Raw genomic sequence first — 22,591 nt, 5'->3', positions numbered from 1 at the left:
GAAAAAACAGCAGCTATACAGCTTGCCTTTCTTTTGCACACACCATCAAAGCACATCATTTAGCATCAAGCAGATCAGAAAGACTTTAAAATAGTTTACTTGTGTTGGTCGGCTGGGCGGTGTGCTTATAAGAGGTGTGGGGCCCATTGCAGAAGCTGCATTCAAACTTCTTTCCCTTTCATCCTGGTATATTCGATCTCTTTCTGCTTCCGGCAGCTGCAAGAAATTCTGCATAGCCCGAAGGTTTACCAGTAAAGATTGTGACGCGGTCTTGGGGTCTTCTTCCTTTCGCAGGATTTCTGAGAGCAAGCCCTGTAGAGGAAAAAGACACACAGACACACACAAACACAAAGCCATATTACTCTATGCAGCCTTATATAACAAACAGCCACTGCTAATCATGATTTGCTTTGCTTCCTTAACTTTATAAAATGCACAACAAAAAAGCATTCATCCTGCATAGGAATATATTACTGACAATTTAGGTAATAGAGAAGAGAGCCTCAATTGTATTCCTAATTTTATTAAGCATCTGCTTTACGCACAATACAGACTGAATCTGCTTAATTGGTCTCCTCTTTTTTACTGACTTAACTTGCCATGAAATAAGAATAAGAATAAGAATAAGAATAAGAATAAGAATAAATAAAATACAAGTATTTCTGCAGCATTATTGCATCACTGCTATTCAAAGTCTGCAGTAAGGCATATATTAAAACGATATAGGCATATCTAGATTTGAGGGCAGTTCACAATTCACACAGAACTTGTTTACAAAAGAGAGCGAGCAAAATCCACCTGTAGATTGTCATGTTGAAAACAGTACTTTGCTTCTCCCCCCCCCTGCCCACAATTTGAAAAATATCATGACTAATTTTTGGATTGGATTATCACAGGTAATCATTGGAAACATGCCTCAATTGGTTATGGCAAATGTCTCAGTATTTTTTCCTTCTCTCCTTCCCAAATAATTGGAAGAATCACACACACACACACACACACACACACACACACACACACAGGAAAATAGTAGGAAACTATCCAACAAAATTTAGAATTTGCAGCCAACTCACAATTGGGATTATTTACTCATTTATTTATGCATTTGTCGTCAAGATTCAAAGGTAGACATCTAAGGGCTCTCACTCAGGTACTAATGACCCTCACACAATCAGCTACCACAAACAGACTGTTACGTATCTAAAATGATCTTATCTTCCTTTAGGAAATACACAGGAAGGTTTTGTTTCCACTCCAAAACAAAGAAACAGACCAACCAACCAACATGCTATTTTTGATTAAGAATGACCTTGGTTTCTTGCCATATTTTAGGTAGCTGATCTTTTAACTTGACCAAGCAGTTGCATAGAATCACACAATTGCAAAGTTGGACGGCACCCCGAGGGTCACCTAGTCCAACCCCCTGCAATGCAGGGATCCTGTCCACAGCCATTCCTGGGTGGACTCAAGCCACTAACCTTCTGGTTAACAGCCAGATGCACTGACCCACTGCATCACGAGGCTTCCACACATGACTTAGCAGTGGGATTTACTTCAAGTATGGGGAACTTTGGCCCCCCAGACATTGCTGAACTACCTCTCTCTCCATCCTTGACCACTTGCCATGCCTGCAAGGCCCAATGGAAATGTAGCTCAACAACATCTGGAGGACTGAAAGTTCTTCATTCTTGATTTACTTGATTAGCTTGCCTGGTGCTCCAGGAATAATCCACCCGCCTGGGGTTAGACTGGCCAGTGAATCTGCATTATTAACTAAACCTGCAGCAAATGGCTTTGATAGGATGATCTACAGGTTTTTTGTTTGTTTGTTTCTTCTTCAGGCAACCTTATTATACCCACATCAAGATTATTATTACCACCACCATCATTAAATTTGCATACCACCATTTATGTGAAGATCACCGGGTGGTTCACAATAAAAACACACAAAACAAGAACACAAAGTTTCAAATAAAAACAAAAACAAACTCATAACCCCCTCTAGAATTCTAGAGGAAGCCCTTTTTATGAAACGATGCAGCTGATGGTAGAGTTAACACTTCATAAAGTCATAGAGATGTGAAGGCAACCCAGACCAGGCAGCAAAGAGAACTTAAGAGAGACTTGGAGGAGCCAACCACAGCTCCACAAAACACTATATACATTTTGAAAAGGACAAATTCAATTTTATCTTTGCAAAGGAATTAAAAAAGCAAGCCCATGAAAAGTAGTCCAGCTACTTTAAGTACATTGTGTTGCAAAGAGGCTCAGCCATTAAAACAGCTTACCAAGAAAGAAAGAGATCACAACATTAGAAGAATTTGTCCAGCCAAGCGCTGTGCAGCAAGAGTTCATAAACAGAGCACTGTGCTATAATATGTCATACCCAGCAGTACAAATGGTGACAACAGAAATGGATGACAATTTTTTTCTTAGGCGGTATATATTGTAAAGGCATTGACCTTCCAGGAAGAATAAATGTAATTATTTGTGGGTCAAATGTTAATTCCAAAACAGATTCAGGATATGATGTGACAGTAATTTCAGAGGAGAACTACATGGTATTCCAAGGCAGAGACTTTTACACACCACACAGAGGGTGTTCTACTACAGAAATAATATACAAAGGGGAGGAGTTCACTGCATGTGTGTTACAAGGTGGTAACCTCCTCAGCCTTAGAGGTCCTGCCCAAGAGAAAAAGAAGGAATGTTTGGAGACACTAGTCTAAAAAGAAGATGGCGACTAGTGTCAACTAGTTGACCAACTAGATGCCAATGGGAAGCTCACAAGCAGAAGAGTACAACAAAATTCTCCCCATTTGTGATTCCCAGCAAATGGTATTCAGAGACCAACACAAGAGATAGAAGTCCGCCTGGCTTCTGTGCATAAAGGTGCTGCTGCTGTTCCCTTAAGTAAGGGGAATAATCTCTTAAGAAATTGATTCTGCACCGTTTTTAGCCCTTTGATAGTGTTCTTGTCCTCTCCCAAATTCTGACTCTGTACAGCATTTGGGGGATCACTCTGAAGCTCATCTCATCTCTGTTAGATTTAATAAGCCATGATGAGCGAGGGTTAAGTAAAAATATGGGTGGCTGGACCCAACCAAGCAACCTATCCAAATAAGGAAAAGGTAAAGGGACCCCTGACCATTAGGTCCAGTCGTGACTGACTCTGGGGTTGTGGCGCTCATCTCGCTTTATTGGCCGAGGGAGCCGGCGTACAGCTTCCGGGTCATGTGGCCAGCATGACTAAGCCGCTTCTGGCGAACCAGAGCAGCACACGGAAACGCCGTTTACCTTCCCGCCGGAGCGGTACTTATTTATCTACTTGCACTTTGACGTGCTTTCGAACTGCTAGTTTGGCAGGAGCAGGGACCGAGCAACAGGAGCCCACCCCGTCGCAGGAATTCGAACTGCCGACCTTCTGATCGGCAAGTCCTAGGCTCTGTGGTTTAACCCACAGCGCCACCCGCGTCCCTTTTTCTTATCCAAATAATCAGGCTCTAATAACTGAAATTTATTCATGAAAGCTAGGGTATAAACACTGCATCCTGATGGTTGTGAGCAACTTTATAATAAATTATAATTATTATAATAATTATTATTTATACCCCACCCATCTAGATGGTTTCCCCAGCCACTCTTCAGAGTAAATTGCAAATAAATAACAGCACTCTACCAAGGGTTGCAGCAAATTCTTCCTGGGCTAGACTTCAAAAGATCTCACAATAGTCAGAAAAGCTCTCCTGGATGATACTGAGAGGATTCAACAGCAGAGGAGAAAAACTGTTTCTGCACTTCCATCACTACTAGAGTAGCTTGATAGTGGGGCTCTATATTGTGGTCAGCTGGATACACCATGAATTTTTTTGTACCTGCATTCCAACCATTATCATTTTTCAAAATTATTTTGTGGGCATTACTAGGACGGGTGCATGGTTCAGAATTGATGTCAGTTGCATTCTGCTCCATTATTTGATGTATTGCTTATAACCCACTTTACTGAGGAAGCCCCAAGTTGCAAACAGAAAACTCAGCACAAAGTATTAGGATAATCTATAACAAAACATAGCATATATTAACATATAAAAGAAGTAAAAGCTATAGTCATGTCAAAATAATGCAGTAAATGTGTTAAATCCATATAGAACTTATACAATGATTTTATGTTTTGGTCTAGTAGGGATATAATAGTCCACTATTGGCAAAAGCGAAATAAATACACAATGGGAAAGTGGGTAATAAGTACTATCTTGGAGAAACCAATTATTAAAAGACATTGAAAGGAGTAAGTGCAGCAAACCTTAGGTGTACTGATTGTAGCTGGATTCCTACTGCAAACAAATTTCAGCATATAGTTTGTAACTTCTTTCCTGCATTGCTTTTTTTCCACAACATGCCAATTGCTTTTCCACTAAAAAATGGAAGGCAGAAATCACTAGCGTGCAGGCACACACACACACGTTTCTACATACACTATGTTCTTCTAAGATCTTCACAGACCATAAACACTTGATGACCTTCGTACATGAAAATATTTGGACCAAGTATCACTACAAAGCCATCCAGTGTTTGCCATGGCAGACATCTTGTCACAAAGTCCACAATGCAAGCGTACACTTTCAAGTTAAGAGGAGGGATGTCAAACTTACATTCATACTGTGTATGCTTTTCTTTGTCAGATCCAGATTGCTATTCACAGAGATTTGGAATGTCAAGAAGTCTTCTAGTATATCACACTGAGACGGTCTAAATACCTAAACCTTAGCAATGTTTCAGAGATGACTAGAAAGTACTTTGCTGACTACTGGCAAGTAAGCAAATTGGAAAGGCTGATAACAGATGGGAGTTGTATTGATTGTACCAAAATCTATGAAGAAAGAAATCCTAGAACTTGTCCAGTAGCACCTTAAAGGTAAAGGGGGTTGCGGCACTCATCTCGCTTTACTGGCTGAGGGAGCTGGCGTATAGCTTCCGGGTCATGTGGCCACCATGACTAAGCCACTTCTGGTGAACCAGAGCAGTGCACAGAAACGCTGTTTATCTTCCTGCCGGAGTGGTACCTATTTATCTACTTGCACTTTGATGTGCTTTCGAATTGCTAGGTTGGCAGGAGAGTAGCACTGTGTATCTAAAGAAGTGTGCATGCACACGAAAGCTTATACCCAGAACAAACTTAGTTGGTCTCTAAGGTGCTACTGGACAATTACTGGACCAACACGGCTACCTACCTGAATCTAGAATCCTAGACCTTGTTCACAAAGGGGATAAAAGTATAATCACAAGTTGTGAACAAGCCATGAGGATAGCACAATACTAGAAATGACATAAAAAACCAAAAATATTATCTTGTGGCTGTTTTAGAAGAAACAGATTGTGACAACAGAATCTTTCATCACTACACCCCACTGGGAGATGGACATTATTTGGCAGACACGAACTACTATTAAAGGTATATTGAGATACTCCCTTGCCTGGCATTATCTGCCACAGTGCTGTTGCACAACTGAATAATCTCTTTGATAACTTTGGAATTCCAGATAAATTCATGACCAAAAATATAATCCAATTTGCAGCAACTGAAATCAGTCATTCTGGACATCTTATAACTTTTGCTATGTTACCAACAGTTAAATGACAATAGCAGTACAGACTGCAATGAAAATCTTGAGGGGGGAAATGACATATGTACTTGCTCTTTTAAACTTCAGATCAACGCTATTGATTCTGCTGGATAAAGTCCAGCAAATTGCTCACGGAAAGACAAATCAGAATACTATTCCAACCCTAGAGAAGAACCTCTGTCCAAAAAGGCCTGAGTTGGAAAAAGTTGCTGCTTCAAATTAGCAAGCCAAGAGAACTGCCACATTTAAAGAGAGGAGGCAAAGTTTATATCAAGTTTGTTGGAGAAAAACTTGATAGCATCAGCTACTGTGGAAGAAATTAAATACCCAGATAATATTCTGTTAAGATGGTACATGGAATACTCAAAAGAAACCAACATCTTCCTATCCCCAAGAAGTTACAATCCCCAAATACACAAAGTAGTACTTGAAATCCCAAATTCATCTACTGAGAATCAGCCAGAACCATTTTGTAAGACTGAAAGTTATATTACTACTCAGATTGTCATATGTTCTATACCTAAACTACCCAATACAGTTGTACCTTGGCTCCTTAACGCCTTGCGAGTCGAACGTTTTGGCTCCCAAACGCTGCAAACTCAGAATGAGTGTTCCGGTTTGCAAACATTCTTTGGAAACCAAATGTCCAACGGGGCCTCCGTGGCTTCTGATTGGCTGCAGGAGCTTCCTGCAGCCAGTCGGAAGCCATGCTTTGGTTTCCGAACATTTTGGAAGTCGAACGAACTTCTGGAACAGATTCTGTTCGACTTCCAAGGTACAACTGTATGTTGATTTATTCAACTACTGTTTCTTTAAGTAAAAGGGATGAGGTGTGTGGACAGTGTGAACAGTGGGGAGGTATAGATAATGACCATGTCTATACCTCCAAATGTAATCAGATCACCGGTAGCACTGGATTAGGAGTTCCCCATGTTTGTCTGCCCTTGAGAAAGACAACAGGTTTCTTGTCTAGCTTCCTGACCGCTATGCCCACTATGGCCTAGAGCACGGATGTGAAATCTGTGGCCCTCCAGATATTGCTAGACTACAACTCCCATCATCCCTGACCACTGATCAAGTTGGCTATGCCTAATGGGAGCTTGAATATTTTCAGACACAGACAATGACAGCCACCCTATCTTTCTTTTTCAGCTTTAAGCTAGAAATGGAAAAGCAAACTTTGCTTCCATACTTCTAAATTCTGTAGCCAGTGGGCAGTCCCTCCTTCTCCAGCACCAAATGTCAAATGGGGGCTGGTTTTCAATAGGATCACTCCCCCACCATCACTATGCACTCAGTCATGATTCTCCCCCTGGCTGCAATTGTGGGAAGAGACGACGACTGATATAAAGCCAATGCTATTTGGTAAAGAGAGGGTTAAATCCCAGGGTGGAGAGACAATCTATAGAGAAGAATATGGCTACAGCTATCTAATATGCCAGTACAGAAGAGTGATAGGTCATGTAGAAATTGTGCAGTTAATTCAGGTGTATATGTGTGGAAAATGATCAAGAAAACGTGGGAAAGGGAAGTTTTATTCAAAATATATTGCAGATGCCCTTTTAGAAGTGAGTGGCCTGTGTAGAAGCAACCATGCAGTCCATCAACATCTGGAAGGCCACTGGCCCTCCATCCCTGGCTTAGAGTCCAAGTCAGCCTTTCTCAACCGTGGGTCCCCAGATGTTGTTGGACTAAAACTCCCACTATCCCTAGCTAGTAGGATCAGCGGTTAGGGATGATGGGAGTTGTAATCCAGTAGCATCTGGGGACCCAAGGTTGAGAAAGGCTAGTTTAAGTTGTTACACAACACTCCCGTCAGAAGAGGTTGTCTTGAAAGGAGGTATGCCCAAATCTTAAAATTATGCCATTTCTTTATTGCAATAAACTAGCAGTTTTCTAGTCATATGGGCTGTAGCTCATAGGTTTTACTGATTTATTCCTGTTGTTTTAAAAAATAAATGCTCTTATTGATTTTTACTGAATGCCACTTTGCAGAAAGTGGTCTGTAAATAATATTAAATAAATAAATAAGATATAAGCATAATTACTACAGTGATTATATTGCAACCAGCTACCCCAGTGATTACCCCATTAATGCAGTCAAAGTAATTTGTCAATGTATTGTAATTCTGTTATTAAACTTTTGCTGAGTGAAAAAAGAGGATGAGTTTAGATGTGCTAATTTAGGAGGTCTGTTTTTTCCCTTACTGGAGAAGTCAATTTAAGCCACAGCCACATCACACAAAAAATGAACATAATCTTTACAAATCATTCAAGTATATTTCATTAGTAATTGCACAAATATGTTCAATAAGTTTCAGTGCTTTCAAAAGCTAATTATGAATTCTTTAAAATAGGGAGATAAATGAAAGTGTCTGCCAATATGAACTAAAACATAGCCTGTCTGGCCCCCAGTTTGTCTGCTCTTTGAACGTAATCACTGATTCAGATAGATTTTATCAGGCTCCTGGAACTTCAAAGCTCTCTGAAGAAAAATATGATTTGCTCCCAAATATGCAGAACATCCTCATATGCTGTCTTTACTGCAATGGATTGAAATCTCATATCCAGGTGGAAGATTATTTTCAAACTCCACCCGCAAGTTTGGAGTCCTGCCAAGTAAGTTATAAGCAGACACATTTATCTTTGTCGCTTATTAGCGAGAGGAGAGCTGTCATGATAGTGTAATAGCACCTTTTTACCTTTTACTCAAACAGTGATATGGGTAGTGTGCTTTTTCTTAAATTACACTATGAAGAATTATACGAACACAGTGGCAATTTCTGTTATACTTAAGCAGGCAAATTTCCCTCCACCACATAATTTACAGAACTCAAATTCAATAAAACATTACAGGATGGTCCATTACTGTTATCAATTTTGAATAATCCATCTTCATTCTTCATTTTACTGGAAAATAAGCAGTGTGCCAAAGACAAGGGAGAAAAGGAGGAAAGAAGAATTGAAGAAAGCCTAACTGGGTGGTGTGGGGAAACCGTTGATGCGGCTTTAAAATTACTGCATGGACATTGCAGTACCCGCATGTTATTTCTTTAAAATTGAAGCTGTTTAGGGGTAAGGGGCATCTACAAAATCTCTCTCTTTCCAAACTGGAAATGCTCTCCACTCCCCATACTCAAACACCCCTCATTTTATCCAGATACATTGCCCTGCAGTTCACTGAGACTTCGAAGTCTCAATGGAAGAAGCATGGAACATTAATTACTTGCAAGTAGGTTCCCATGTTGTCTGTGTCAAGCAGCAGGCTAAGGAAGCTGCAAACGGATCTACTTGTTAGCGGAGATCCAGCCTGCTGCTTAACATGGCAGAGTGGAACCTTTCCTCCCAAGCATGTATTTTCAAGAAGGAAGTCCTCAAGACTAATCAATTTCACTGCTAAGCAAAAGAAAGGATTTAAAACCTTCCAAGAGGATTTCCTAGACCCTTCAACAATGTACTACTCTCTTCTTATTGTTGTTGTTGATGATTTATTGAATTTGTATACCGCCCTATACCCGGGGGTCTCTCTTAAACTGAGGTTGTTGTATGGAGCACAGTTTATGGGACACACATTGAAAAATTTATAGTTGGTGCAAATTCAAGGTTTGATTTCCCCCCCTTAAATATCCAAAAGCATTTCTTCTCTTTTACTGTACTATTTAACAATAAAATAATGATTAATGGAATTGCTGCAGCTTTTCTCTCTCTCTCTCTGTGTGTGTGTGTGTGTGAGAGAGAGAGAGAGAGAGAGGGGGGGGGAGAGAAACACTAATATGTGCCATGGGAAAGGGTAAAATCAAGAAATTAACAGATAACAATTTCAGAAACGAAACTTTCAACCCCCCCCCCCAAAAAAACCCCCAATCCATCATTTTGGAGATTTAAAATATGTGAAATAATATATTCATGTAGAAGCCTGGAGCATAAGCAAGAGACATGCTTAGTAGAAACATCAGTAGAACAAAACTGCTTCAGAAGCATATATGAACAAAAAGACTAAGAAATCAAGAAATCTTACAAATCAAAATATCTGTTCCTTCTGTATGAAACACCTCTTTGTATTACACATAATATCTGAAACAATATAATATTGTATTACACATAATATCTGAAACTTGCCTTAACAGAGCTGATTTTTAGATAGACCCTCTATTTACTAATATCTTTTACATTAAAATGCTGCATGAAAGTTTCTTTTTATGTAAAAAATGAGGGAAAAGACATAAGACAGATGAGTGGGACACAAAAGAACAAAATATATTCCCCCTGCCCCTTATTTGTACAAGGTCCAGTGGCAACCACCGTCTCTGGAATGGTGGAATATATATTACAGAAATCATGGTCTGTAACAACTGAAAGAATTTGTCCTAGAATATGGCAACATCAACTTTTTTTGACAAGAGTGTTACAGAAAAATTCATATGCACACTAGCAAAATGAGAGCTACTACTTAAGCAAAAATCGTAAGGCACCCTTCCCAATCCAGTGCCTTTGAGATGTTGTTGGACTGTAACTCTCATCATCCTTGACCGATGGCATGCTGGACAGAGCTGATGGATATTGTAGCCCAAAACGTCTGCAGACCACAAGACTGGCTGGGGAAGGCTATCCTAACTTGCATGGTCTTCAATTTTTAGTGAATTTCTGTGCACTAGCCCAAAAATTTTAAGCTCTTAAAAAGCATACTACTCCCTTAATCGGAACTGCTTTTTTCAGTGAAACTAGTTCTTGGTTGTCCAAGAACAATTTAAAAATAACTTCAGTCCGTAGCGTAAATTCCACATACAGAAATATCCCACAATTTATATTCACACACGTTCAACTTAATTAAAATTCAGCAGATGTAATATTACCAAAAAACCCTTCCTCCATTTCAGTAGAAGTCACAGAGCTGGAAATAATCACAAATATTTTCAATTCACATTGTTTCAATGAGCGACTCAAGAATAAAAGCAGTTACATTTTCCAAAGCTCAGGCTGATGGACCTTGCTAATAGTTTGTGCAGTAAAAATAAGTCAAACATTGATTTGCACTGATGAAGTAAAAAATCTAAAGTGAAAAACTGGACTTTTAAAACCCGTACTAAAATGGGGTTATCATGGTTGTCCTACGAATATTTTTCCTTTATAAAATGTGGGGAAGATTTTGTTTGAGGCAAGATTAATGAAAACAAATGAAGGGCTAGGTGGAACTATCTGTGCTCGTTTGGAGCCTTAGAAACAACTGGGCTGTTGTGTCAGAACTTGAGAAGGAGCAGTCAAAGTAAAAACTATACCTCTGGCATGCTACAATCTGGCATCAAGACTGCTCCTGAAGTCTTCACAGATACAGAGATTACTCTTGGTCATCCAATGTGCAAACAATATACAGCAAGGATGTTGTTGGACTACAACTCAACATTCACTGGGAATGTTAGCTGAGCCTGGGGGAAGGGCAAAATACAATAAAATCTGGAGGAACACAGGCTCCCCACCACTATCCTACAGTATGAGGTTGGTGCCCATACCGGTGACACAACCTTTGTTTGTTTGTTTCAAATTAGGAGGGTATGTGCCATTTCTGGTACAGGAGCTCACTGGAGAGGGGGAAGGAGAATGTTGTTCAGAGGTACACCCACAAAAACGGGAAAGATGAACACTCAAATGGAGAACGTGGCACCCCTTTAAAAGGGCTATCAACTTTTTTTGGGAGGCAATTCATTCTTGCTACCCTCCCCCTCTCCATATATTTTTAATTTAATATATGGAATATATATTTAGAATGTATATTCTACTCAGAAGATTTTTATTTTATTGAATAAGTTGATTAGGTTTTCAAGAAAAGGACACCATCAGCTTGGCTGTGAAATTATTTGCAGTTTAGGAATGAGTGACTGAGCATTCTGAGGGGATCCCCCTGCCCTGTCTTTCATATGCTTTCTAATTCTTTCATAATTATTCTATTTATTTTGTAGCTACCAATGTAGATTACAAAGACCAAACAGTGTTGCAATGCATGAAGAAACTTCTCCATGTATATAAAGATTTTTCTGATTAATTTTAAGTATTTCTGATGAAAGTATGTGCTATGTTATCCCTTCTTTATTTAGTGAAATCTTTGTACTTTCAAAATATATTGATTCAGTTTATAAATTTTGCATTGTTTATTAATTGAACTGATGCTGTCTGAGATACTGAAAATTAATTTTATTGATTGTTTACTCCAGCATTTTTATAGTTAAGGCAATTGTTCATATTGCCTGGTTGCGGTTTTTTATATTGTTGTTTTTACTTTGGTATGTTCTTGTTAAAAGCTTTGGGATTCATTTTGGAAAAGTAAGTGGGGTACAAACATTAAATCAAAGAAGAAGAATCCAAATTGAAATGCAACAGTTTCCCAATGGAACTGGTAAAGTTTTTGTAAAATTAGCTTTTTTTTTCTTCGTTGCAGGGTTTGTATCCTGGGCAGATATTTTACTAGCTGGAATAATTGGCTTTTCTTTTTATTAGGCATCTGTGATCTCCATTTTTTGCCATTTATGACTGTTTACATACATTGTTTTGATATCACGTATTACCATTTACCATGTATGTCTATCATAATTCATTGGTCTCTTTTATGGGTAGCGCCAGTTTGTGTGCTCCTATCTCTCCTTTTTGATTGGCAACTCTGATCTAGTCTGGTCCACTCTTCCTCTCCTTTGGTTTCTTTGTTGGGGAGTCAAAAAAATGGCAGAACATTGCTTCAGAATGATGAGGTAACCTTGTTGAAGCTTGCTATTTATTTTTGTGTTCCAAATATTTCATGAACACTTCTCGGCTTCTGTGGGTTGGGGGAGGTGGACTCAAGGATGGCAGTGGAAAAGATTATTAGGGCTGCCGGTTGCAATATGCAGAATCTACCCTTTTCTTTCAACACACGGGGAGCAGACCCTCTTAGATTTTGCTGTACCTCCAATTCCCATCAGCATAGCAAATAGGAACGATGGAAACTGGAGTCCAACAGTATTGTAGAGGACACAGGTTGCTGCTTTAACACTACTGGTGCAGCAGAAGAGGTTACAATTGCTTCATCTCCTGCCTACTCTTTTATTGGATTTTTCTCTCAGCTTTACACAACAACATCCAAGATGACACTGGGCAGGAGATGTAGCAGCAACATCATCTCTTGCTGCATCACTAATTGTTAATTTCCAAAGTTGCCCCAATAGTCTGCAACCAAAGCATAACAGGTACAACGACTAATGCCATAGTATGTGTCAGTGCCCATTAAACAAATGAATTGACTAGGCAGTGCAGCCATTATAGATGCAAAGCACTTTATGACTGAAGTGAGCTACATCTGGCTGAATGTGCCTATCGGCCCACTGTTGTGCAATTTTAAATTATGTTCCAAAGTCTGGGAATAATAGAAACTATTTACACTAAAAGTGTGCTTTAAAGACCTATAAGATGTTGCACTTTTTAACTGTTTACTTCTCCAAACCATGGTTACTAAATAAAAAAAAGAAAGGGGGGGGGTATGCAGGAGAACCAGCTAAATGTGGTCATAATTTCCTAGTACATTCCCTAGAAGCTACCAATTTTGCATCTACCAATGTTTCATTTATCCATCACGGCAAGTCTAAGTTTGTGCAAATAATAGAATAATGAACAGGGGAGATGGCAAAAATAAATAAATAAATAATCTTGCTTTTTTTTTTTTTTTAAAGAAAAGTCTAACCTGAGTTCTGTTAAATGCCACACGTGCAAAAACTGCCTGCGAGATTCCTGCTCGTTTCAATTCATCACGCACCCACTGGTAGATTTCGGAAGACACCTCTGTGTTAGTTGAGACCTGCTGCTCCAACGGCTTGTTCATGGATCTGCTGACCGGAGGAGGATGGTTCAAGTACTGTTGGTTTAAGGACTGTTGGGCTAGAAGTCTGTTCACTGCATACTGCTGGTTTAACAGTTGGGCCATTACCAGTTGCTGATTTACCAACTGAGGACTAATGGGAGTAGATACAAGTCCAGGATGCAGGTTTGGAAGTGGGGTCCGAACAGGTGGTTGACTGCTATGAGAAAGCTGAACAGGGGATGGAGGCTGTTCAGCCGTGTTCCCTGGGACTGGTTGGTGTCCAAAGTTGACGTGGTTGGCACCTTGTTGGGATAGTTCAGAAAGGCTATCCATTTCAGCTATAGAAGGAGAGGGGGGGAAAGAGAGATACTACTTAGATGATTAGTATTTTTTTACAGACACACATATATATAGCAGCATGGTTGATAATCTTCACGAGAAGATTATTCTCTATTTGATTACAGAGCATTGACAATAAAACATTGCTAGCATTTTCCCAGCTGTATTTTTTTTATAGACAATGCATTATTTATTTAATAACATTTATTATAAATAAAAATCTCCAAGCGGATTACAAGAAAGCCAAAAGAATAAAATGATCAGCAAAAACAGCTCTTTAAAGTACTCAAATAATAATGAATCAGCAATAAGTGATAAAAATATTAAAACACATGTAAACAAACATTCTACCTATCTGGATAGAAAGGTCTGCTCTAAAGAAAACTGATTTTAGGAGATGCTGAAAAAAGCATCGTGAAGGCACCTGCTGGATGCCAATAGGCTCTTGGAAAACTTGAGAAAGCTCTTTACTCCCAAGAAGAGGGCAGTTGGCATTACCAGTTCTGTAAAGCTTCAGCTTACAAAAACTTAGTCTCTCATATATTACAATAATTACCTTTGTATTCAGCATGTTCCTTTTTACATCTACTATTTAAAGTCCCCCCCCAAAAAAACCTAAGAGTATTTTAAATATTTTTCTTTCAAGTTACATTATTATTATTATTATTATTATTATTATTATTAGCATTTGGAAAAGTGAATGCAATGCTGTTATTAAAAGCACGGCCAGCAAATCCCTGGCTATGCAGAGGTGGAAAACTCATTTCTTTTCTAATGGCACAGCTAATATGGGGAATGAAATTCTGCAACAGTCTCTCAAAAGTTATTGGATACTATTAACCATACACATCTGGTTTTGAGAATACATAGCAGAAGCTTATGCGAAGCTCCATCATTTGAATGTTCATCGGAAAGCTTTTTAAAAACTTGAACAAAACTGAAAATAAATGCTGAATCCAGAGTATTTATTTCGGAAGGTACTGAAGTTACAAGTGATTTCTGTATATTAAACTGTGGTTCAGTTAACACAGGCCTCATTTGTGTACATATTTTAACACCTCGTCACTTTTTAAATAGCCACTGTTTTCATTCCTGGATACGGAAAAACATGTGAAGGAATTCTTGTGAAAATCAGGCTGCAAACTGCCCACAACAGCCTTACGGGCAGCCTTTTCTGCTGTTGTGGGGTGCTGATTTGTGACATTCTGCTAGTGGCGGCTGACAGGTGCTGCAGACTTGGTCATATACAGCAACCCGTTTTCACACACGTTTTTCCATAATGCCATACCTAGGGAGGAATAGCTGTAGAAATGACAGTGCCACTTATAGTTTAGTCCTAACTCAGAATTAAGCCCCACCCTTATTCATGAATCCAATGAATTCATGGGACTTAAAGGTAAAGGGACCCCTGACCATTAGGTCCAGTCATGACCGACTCTGGGGTTGCGGCACTCATCTCGCTTTATTGGCCGAGGGAGCCGGCGTACAGCTTCTGGGTCATGTAGCCAGCATGACTAAGCCGCTTCTGGTGAACCAGAGCAGCGCACAGAAACACTGTTTACCTTCCCGCTGGAGCGGTACCTATTTATCTACTTGCACTCTGACGTGCTTTCGAACTGCTAGGTTGGCAAGAGCAGGGGCCGAGCAACGGGAGCTCACCCCGTCGCGGGGTATCGAACCGCCGACCTTCTGATCGGCAAGTCCTAGGCTCTGTGGTTTAACTCACAGCGCCACCCTTACCGCCTGGTAATTGTTTAATAGGACCGCTAATGCTGATGAACTAATGTTACACCACCCAGTTTGCAGTTAAAAGTGTGAGCAGGCTCCAATGAAAAACAATGTGGCTAAAATGTGGCACAATGTGATAGGGAGGCTCTCTGTGTTACTCTACCTGTGACAGCTGTCCCACCACGGGCAAACCATCACAGGCAAACCATCGTTTAATACGGCAGTCATCAAGACTAAGCATGCATGAATTTCACCAGTAGTCTGACCCCTATTTCCTTCTTGTAGCAGGTCAATGGCTGCTAGCATATTTATATAACAATCTATTATATTTTCACCATCTAAGCTTAACTTTTCAAAAAAAGTAAAATAATTTAATAAAAGCATATTTTGGCAAACTATTACGTCCTAATCCCTGTCTAACTAGGTCTTGCACAGATAAAGCTGGGCCTTGATCCAGTTAGTGTTTTGGTACAGATTGTGGTTTTATGTGATGTTCTGGTGAATGGTTTTTCCATTTTAGAAAAGGCACACAAATGTTGAGATAAATGGCCAGGGGTGGCTTAACTACAGTGGTACCTCGGGTTACAGACGCTTCTGCTAACCCAGAAATAGTATCTTGGGTTAAGAACTTTGCTTCACGATGAGAACAGAAATTGTGCTCCGGCGGCACAGCAGCAGCAGGAGGCCCCATTAGCTAAAGTGGTGCTTCAGGTTAAGAACAGTTTCAGGTTAAGAACGGACCTCCAGAATGAATTAAGTACTTAACTCGAGGTACCACTGTAATGTAAATTCTATCACTGACTGCAATGCAATTTGGATCAGATTATATATAGACATCCATCACTGGACTCTTGGATTTGACTTCATAGAAACATGAAGCTTCAAATAGGAATTGACTTCTGTTTTCACTCCAGGGTGTTTGGCACATTCAAAAGTTACTAGCCCCATGTTTCAGTAAACCCTGTGATGTGGAGGAGAACATCGTAATGGAGATGCAGGGACAATCATGGTGCATACATACAGTCAAAAGAATCCTTTGGCTACACGATTCACTGAGAAACCATGAGCCAAAAAATATGGTGAATTTAGTCTTTCTTAAATTGAGATTATTTTCTTAAACCAGTATTTTAACATACGGCCATTATTATTATTTCAGCTATGATGGCCACATGACAGATTTAAAATCTGAAATGTTTTCAGTATTCAAAATGTTACGATTCCCTTTTTTATTTCTAAAACTTTGAGAAAGCTAACAAGTGTCAGTATGCCAATATTAATGAATGCTAATTTTTAAAACTACACATTATTAACATTCAAGCATTTACACAGCTTTCTTCCTCTTCCTTGGCTATACTGTACAAAAAGTGTTCCGGGAGCAGGAAAACTTTCTCTCATCTCTTGTACATATTAGCAAAAACAAGTCCAAGTTTCCAGAATTTGAATAAGCTTAAAAGTGCTTCAAATCATAAACAAGTAGTCACCATTACTTCAGCTCTTATCTGTATGCTTACCCATCATATCTTTTGCCTTCTTGAAATGTTTATACCACCTCCCAAATTCCTGACATTTTGCTGCCGAGACGTTTGCATAGTAAGTGCTGTTCACAATGGAAGAAATCATACTCTGAAAAAGGAGGGCAAAAGCATCTGTATTATTGAGATGTTTAACAAAAGACATTATTTTAATTATCTGATGGATAATATTTTAAGACTCAGTACTATATTGAATTCTAATTCTTTAGATCCCTGCTATTTGTGCCAGTATCTTTGACAGAAATACCAGCGTAGCATCGCTTGCAAAAATTTTGTCATCTTTTTATCTAGCCCATGACCCTCTGGGGGCTGTTTCCCCACACAAATATACATTAATGGAAGACAACACATATTCTCCCTTGTGTTAAAAATCATGTAAAGTTTTGTTTTGACACATTTTAAAGCTGCTATGTTATGAGGCTTCCAGGGCAAGAAAATGCAACAAAATCGAAGCTTGCACGATCTTCTCACATGACTATGTAAACACAGGTACACCCACCTAGGGAAAAATGGCAAACCCGGCAATTTATAATGAATGGTCCAAGATATCTGCTTATAAGTCTTATTGAAGGAAGCTACATGATTCAATTTTTGCATCATATTCATCTGGTATTATTTAATTATGCACACCTAAAATTCTAATAGTATTTCTATAAAGAATAAATTTCTAGAATAATTTTATCCCCTACTTCCCCCACTAATCAAGTGCTATTTTCAGTTTTCAGGCTCAATAGGAAATAATCCTTAACATATGCAAGGAAATATATCAATTTAATACATTAAGATGAATCTGACTGGATCCACCCTCCACTCATAACAGAGATAGTAGTTGAGCTTGTTATACCAGGTACTAAAGTGAAGTTGCATCCCCCCCCCCGATTTGCAACTCCATCCCTCACCTTCAGAGGACAACACAATTTACCTGTTGGGTGTGGCACAGTACACTAGACCTTCTTCCCATCCTTACAGATGGGTGACAAGCCATCTAAGTTTCTTTAATCATAACTCTTACAATGAACCAGAAGGGGCTTGATCAGATAACTACCTTGTTTGTAACACTACTTGTCCTTTATGAATCTATAAAGGTGGGTAGCAGAGGATCAAAACAGTACAAGGACTGTGTATGGTGAAGCAATGGCATGAGGCAGAAATCATGGAAGTCCAAAATCGAAGTGCCAAGATAAAGACATCATGAGAATTAACACCTGTGGGACTTTTCAAGTCTATAAAATGACAGGCGGCTGTCAATCCTGTTGTCACGTGCTAGCTAAGTATCATATCAGAAAGACAGCTAAAAGATTACTGTTGTCAACTCTCTGCAAGGCAATCTTGTGTTCATTCAATTTCACATGAAAAGGACTTTTTCACATATATATATCATCTTTCAAATATACAACTCCCAAGTGAATATAACACTGCAATACATTTAAAGGTTCGCACTGAGATTTTTCTGAAGCTGGCTTTTACCATTTTTCTTTCCGCTTCAAATACTTCTAAAGTTATCTTAAATATTGCTAGCTGGCAAAAAAGATTTGCAAAGACGTATTTTCAGTTGTTTTCTCTGTGCTACCTATGGCTGCAAAAAGTTTTAAAATACAGGCAAAAAAGAAATAGCATAAAATATAGCAAGTTATAGTGTCACAGATAGTGACACTGGTAACAGCTTTTGCCCTTTCCTGGGAAAGGAAAAAAAATTGGACAATTTAAACTGCCGACAGATCTGTGTGTCTCTGCACATCTACTGCAAAATTGCTTGAGTTCATATGTGTCTCTAAGATCAAAAAGTACCCAAATTTATACATGCACAGTACTTGTAGTTCTTTTTCTGAGAGTCTGATGAAGATTTGATCTGAAATGGTGCCACCTTTCCAAAAGCCCTACTACACTGGGATGCTACCATCTGCCACAGACTGAGCTTTCTTTTACAGCCAAATACATTATTTATAATTATCTCTTCCATAACTATGTGGCAATAGGGATTGATTCCCACCCCCCACCCAAGTTCATTTTTGCTTCATCTAGACAGCTTTAAAATGTATCCTATATTCTGAATCCCAGGCTTGCATAATATGGGATAAGATGGCATCTCAGTAATTTCGTATACATTTTGTTATTTAAAGGGGGTGGGGGCCTGAGGTTGAATATTGTTTATTCATAAGACAAGAGAAGATTTATCCCTAGGTGTACTTTTATATCTGATCCAATCTTCATCAACCAGTACAGCATATTATAGATGGCCTTTCTTAACTATGACCTGTAGGTTCTCTCATCGTAAATGGCTTATGATTAAAAATGCATTGTTGTTCATTCTGGGAAGCAACGGAAAAAACAACGTTAATCAGGTCAGTTCAATCATCTAAACCAAAACTGTTCATGCTTTGCTGCCAAATCAACCAGCCACTACAAAATCTGTTATCTGTGATTGCTCAGCTTCAGGTCACAAAACCATTTATCCTCCACTGTCCCCAAATTCCATGCCGCCGCCCCACTCGCCATTTTTAAGTATAATTTTTTACATATCTGTAAAGAAGACCAAGAACAGCTTCATCAAAGAAGATACGAATTTACCAAAAAGTGCCATCTGACGTAGGAGGTAACTTAAGAAATAGATGTTCTAAGATATTGAGAACAGAGATATTTTGTCTATTTTTGCATGTGAAAAGTATGCCCTTCCAAAAGTATCATAGCCAGAACTTCCATAGTCCTTTCTGATTGTTTAAACTGGAAATGAAAAAGAATCATTTATATAACTGGCTCATTGTTCTTGAAAGCTTTCAAGCTCTATCAGCAGAGGGGGCAAGGGCTACAACAACTTATTTACACAATTATCTAAATACGATTAAACAGCTGATGGACAAATATTAAACTGGAAAATGTATAGTCATTTCAGCTCAATGTAATCCTCTTTCTGTAAACACCCAAGATGATTTCCCCCCCAACTAGAACAGTCCTGACATCTCATAAGCCTAAGGGTGAATAACAAGAGATTGTTTTTGATAGTTATAAATATTCAAAAGACATGCAGACCATCTGCTTTCATATTACAGGTAAAGCAAGCCTGAAATGGTGACTGCTATACAAAAATGGTTCTTTTAACAAAGTCTTCCTCTCCTCAAAAACTATAAAGACAGATGTCAAAAGCTGTTTATACAGGGTAATCAGGAGTGTGCAAGATGCAATATTCCTTTTATGCACAGAGCTTGCTAGAGAGTTTCTCTTATTTCTTCCCATCCATGTGTTGCCAGCACATTTCTAGGAGTTTTTTTTAAAAAAATCTTTTGAAAAATGGAGATCTCACAAATACCCAAAAAGATGGCTATTTGTATCACGAATGCTAATTAATATCAGCAAAGGGGTTCCCCCTAATTCTATTGGAAAGGAAGCGTGGATTTGAAATGCCACACTGTAGGTGGAAGACAATGAAAGAATTAAACAAGGTTAATTGTATACTAACCTGTCACTCAGTATTTCCACATCACCACCTTGTACACAAGTCAACATCTGTTAAATTAGGATTTGCTATAAGCAACCCAAATCTCCCCCCACCCCACTTCAAATAAGGTTTTATTTATGCTTTAACATTAATCACACTCTCCACGAGTAGGCTTATAACAACATAATGATTTTGTCAAGTGGCAAGTTAAAAGATACCTTATCTTCGAAGCAGAATATTAAGAGCACTGTCTATAAACCTTTACCGTCAATTTTCAGAACTGAAAAATTATCTTGACAGTAACCTTTTAATGTATCACATTAATGACCCAGCAGTGTTAAGCACCTTGTTTTTATAATTCTCAATAAAAGGGACATTTAATGAACAATCTGTCAAAGTACTGGTTCCTTTTCTTCTTTCTGTCTCTCTCCCCTTCACCCAGTACTATTAAAGGCTGTTCCCAATTCTGTAGACTCTCTTTTCTATTCATCAGACACAGAAGAGAAATGAGGAGTGGGTAAGGAAAGCCCATTTCAAACATTAGGGTTTTTTAAAGGGCTTCTGATAACCGAATTTTTCAGTTTCTGAAAATATATATACCCACAGCTCCCCAACAAACACGTCATGCATATCCAATGTAAATGATACCAGAATCCATGACTATGGACCTCAGCTTCACGTTGCATGTACTTGAAGAAAAAACAAACCACAACCCTCCAGTTGATATTCCCATCCCACCCACAAGTCTTGCTTGTGTTGCCCTCATTCATTACATCCTTCTGTCTGCAATGGAGGACAACCACCAGATTTTGTTCTCAATGGACCAGGGTCTGTAGAGCTATTTAGCAAAAAGAAAAGAAAAACCTAGTCCTTACACTTCAGCTTTGCAAGTGAGTATTGAAACTGATTTCAATTTTAAGACAAAATGATTCCTAAACAACCACCCAAAAGAAATTGCTATATAATATTAGTATAACAAAAACAAAAAAACAAAAACACCCCTCATTTCTTCATAAAGGTGAATAGACAGAAGAAGCTTGGTGGATCTGAACATGAAAGATATTCTAAACCTTCAGAAAAAGGCCAGCTCCTACCCGCTTTTCCCAGATCCTGAAATATCAGGGCTTCTTCAGAAGAACTCAACAGGCAGGAGGAGAAAGACTATTGGTACAGAGGGGAAAGGATTCCTTTCTAATTTGTATTCTATATTGATTAATATAACTTGTGGATCTCAGGAACCCCTTAAAAACATATAGGACTTAGATATTGGCACATAAATTCTTCCAAAGGATTGGAATAAGATTTGGGAATCATGACCCTTAGAATTTTTTTTTTACAGTTTTCTTAGAGAAAACCCCTTAAAATTATTACACAGATGGTATCCCACTCCTTTGCAAATGTCAGAAATGTCTTCTTCTATTGTTACTAGAAGCTCCAGACACTTTTAAATAAGATTTGGCATTCCTTTATGACAGATATAGTGGAACCGTCATTTTCAAGACAACCCTCGTCACAAGCGTGGCAAATCTGGAATTGTAACTTGATGATCTGATAATGCTGAGAGTCTTCACTTGGACTTTGAGTTATTTTTACTCAAGTGCAACTACTCATTCTACAGTCAAGAGGTGAGCTGCAGCTTGTGAATCTTCAGAATTGTCCTCAGGGATAATATATAGTGCCCTGCAGTAGGCAATCCATTAAATACAAAGTTGGAAGTTATGGCTGCTAGCTCCTGTTTTCGACAAAGTGACAGAGTTATCAGATGCAACTGATAAAAGGTCAACTGATCACATTTGTCAGCTCATTGATGACCTTTGTTGAAGATGGATCAGCGAGTAGGAAGTACACCATCCTATGCATAGGTAGATTTATAAAGTTTAATTATGAAATTGTTGCTACAATACACCAATATTAGGCCTCAAGATTTTGGTGTTTTTTCATGTTTAAATGGAAATGTCTTGTGATATTTCAAGACCTATTGATACACCTGAGACAGTTTCACCCTAGAAAATCCACAATGTCCAGGACACATCTGGAGCTATAATGATAAAAGGCAAGGCATTAAAGGCTACAATGCAAATGGAAGCAGAAGCCTATGAAGGTGGACAAACTAAAA

The 22,591-nt window shown here is 38.8% G+C and overlaps 1 protein-coding gene across 20 annotated transcripts in view; it reads right to left on the bottom strand.

Moving 5' to 3' along the window:
* The window catches only part of SATB1 (SATB homeobox 1), a 120,023-nt gene that overhangs the window by 43,900 nt on the left and 53,532 nt on the right, over window positions 1-22,591 (bottom strand). For 12 of the 20 annotated variants that reach the window (XM_082193356.1, XM_082193351.1, XM_082193354.1 and 9 more), the window contains 4 exons: window positions 17,022-17,133; window positions 13,327-13,781; window positions 4,304-4,414; window positions 100-312 (listed from right to left, as the gene is read on the bottom strand). In XM_082193356.1, coding sequence (XP_082049482.1) covers window positions 100-312; window positions 4,304-4,414; window positions 13,327-13,781; window positions 17,022-17,133 — 891 coding nt within the window. The remainder of the gene's footprint in view (window positions 1-99; window positions 313-4,303; window positions 4,415-13,326; window positions 13,782-17,021; window positions 17,134-22,591) is intronic. The other 8 variants (XM_082193344.1, XM_082193348.1, XM_082193349.1 and 5 more) reach the window with 3 other exon arrangements.

This window comes from Podarcis vaucheri (genome assembly GCF_965113315.1).
Source record: "Podarcis vaucheri genome assembly, chromosome: 12".
Lineage (NCBI taxonomy): Eukaryota > Metazoa > Chordata > Lepidosauria > Squamata > Lacertidae > Podarcis > Podarcis vaucheri.
Note: the sequence above shows the minus strand (reverse complement) of the source record. Positions and strands in the feature narration are given on the sequence as shown.